This window comes from Coregonus lavaretus (assembly GCF_964263955.1).
Source record: "Coregonus lavaretus genome assembly, chromosome: 28".
NCBI lineage: Eukaryota > Metazoa > Chordata > Actinopteri > Salmoniformes > Salmonidae > Coregonus > Coregonus lavaretus.
This window is the reverse complement of record NC_140015.1, coordinates 24,095,159-24,096,911: the sequence shown is the minus strand read 5'-3', so window position 1 is coordinate 24,096,911 and position 1,753 is coordinate 24,095,159. Positions and strand designations below refer to the sequence as shown.

At 50.5% G+C, this 1,753-nt stretch overlaps 1 protein-coding gene across 2 annotated transcripts; it reads right to left on the bottom strand.

Annotated features, from left to right (window-relative positions):
- Positions 1-243: 243 nt before the first annotated feature.
- Positions 244-1,534, bottom strand: LOC311104391 (GTPase IMAP family member 4-like; the record flags this gene model as incomplete). 2 transcript variants are annotated; one of them, XM_084146209.1, is made up of 3 exons in its annotated part: positions 244-344; positions 511-1,332; positions 1,451-1,514. In XM_084146209.1, 3 exons carry the CDS (start codon positions 1,512-1,514, stop codon positions 244-246), a joined length of 987 nt encoding a protein of 328 aa, XP_084002335.1. The 2 variants fall into 2 exon arrangements, 1 of the variants encoding a protein (XP_084002335.1); XR_014610160.1 differs by lacking the exon at positions 244-344 and having other exon boundaries at positions 1,259-1,341; positions 1,451-1,534.
- Positions 1,535-1,753: the final 219 nt, after the last annotated feature.

Here is a 1,753-nt window from a genome sequence, read left to right as displayed (position 1 = left end):
TGTCTCCTCCCCTTCATCTACACTGACTGAAGTGGATTTAACAAGTGACATCAATAAGGGATCATAGCTTTCACCTGGATTCACCTGGTCAGTCTATGTCATGTAAATATACTCATTGTTTTGTATCCATATCCAAAATCAATAGTGGAAGATATGAATGTCTTTTGGACTGCAGTCGGTATAATGTTATAGACCATCAGGAAGTCAACAAGTTCTTTATCTTTCTGTGTCTTCTCCCCTCTTTTATTGTGTCTTACATCTCTGACTGACAATGGTCTTGAGGTCAGACCAGGTGAGGTGTGGTGGGGCTGATGTAGGATCTGCTGAGCTGCTTTCCACACCTGCTGTTGAACCAACAACAAAATGTGTAAGTACAATGTATTTTTACATTCCATTCTTTATCGTTTACACACATTGAGAAAATACTGGCAGACAAACAGTATATATTGTTAATCACATAAAACAACTTTTTCAGTGAGTACTGTAGGTATAGTATAGTGTTTTACTCACTGTCTGATTTCTCCTCTGTGTATCTCCTCCTCCCTCTCTGCTGTCTCGTGGACTCCTCTGTGGCCTCCTCTCCCTCCCCTTGCACCTCCTCTGTCTCCTCCTCCATCTCCAGCTCTCTCAAAGCCTCCCTGACCCTCCTCAGATCATCCTCTCTCTCCCTGTCCTCTTCCTGGTGCCTCCGCTCCTCCTCCTCCTCCTTCTCCCTGGCCTCCTCCAGTATCTCCTCGCTGGAAAGCAACTCACCTCTGTTCTTGGCCACCATGTTGTCCAGCTTCTCCAGTAGCTCTGCCACGGCATCGTGGCCCTTCCTGGGCCTCCCATACAGGGCATGATAGCGGCCCCCGCATCGCTCCACCAGGCCCCAGAGCTCCTCGCTCTCCTCCACCTCCTCCTCCAGGGTGGAGTCCTTCAGCCGCCCTCCCTTCACAGTGAACAGCACCACGGTATGCCCCCATGTCCGCTCCCCCAACAGCTCCACATGCTCCTCAGCCGCCTGCCGCTCCCGTCTGGTGAAGGTGAAGGAGAGGGGCACCACCAGGAGCACGGCGTGGGGGCCAGGCTGGCACAGCGACACGCCCCGGACGATCTCCCTCCGGACCCCCAGAGAGGAGCCCCTGGAGGGGAACCACTCCCAACCAGGCGTGTCCACCACCGTCACTTGCCTCTCGGCCACCTCGCCTTGCTGCCTTACAGCCTCCCTAGTTCTCACCCCCACTGTGTCAAACACCCCTCTGCCCAGGATGGCGTTGCCCACAGCACTCTTCCCTGCCTCTCTCTCTCCGATCAGGATTATTCGCAACCCTGAGACCACAGAAAAAGGGGCTGCTTGGCCTGTAAAAAGCATCGTACCACCCTAAATGAATATACAGAATAACACAATTCAATTGTATTTAATTTTCACCTCCTGTTTCTTGTACGCCAGGATTGATCAAAAACTGACCTGGTTGAGAATCTGAGGAGCTTCCAGTTTCTTCCATTTCCACCATGACCTCCTCTGAATCCATACTGAATCCACTGGTCATCATACTTGTATGATAACACAACCAGTGCCTTCTAAAAGCTACTTCAAACTTGTCCACTTTCATCAGATCTGAAAGTATACGGTAGCTATTTTGTTAAAGGAAGAAAATCTTCCCTAGTCCTCTCTCCTCCCGGGACATCTTGTTGTCTAGATGGCTTATAGTCGATAGCCACCCTCTGCTTTACGGACCCTTTTACTGTCCGAGGGATCCAAAGTTCACAG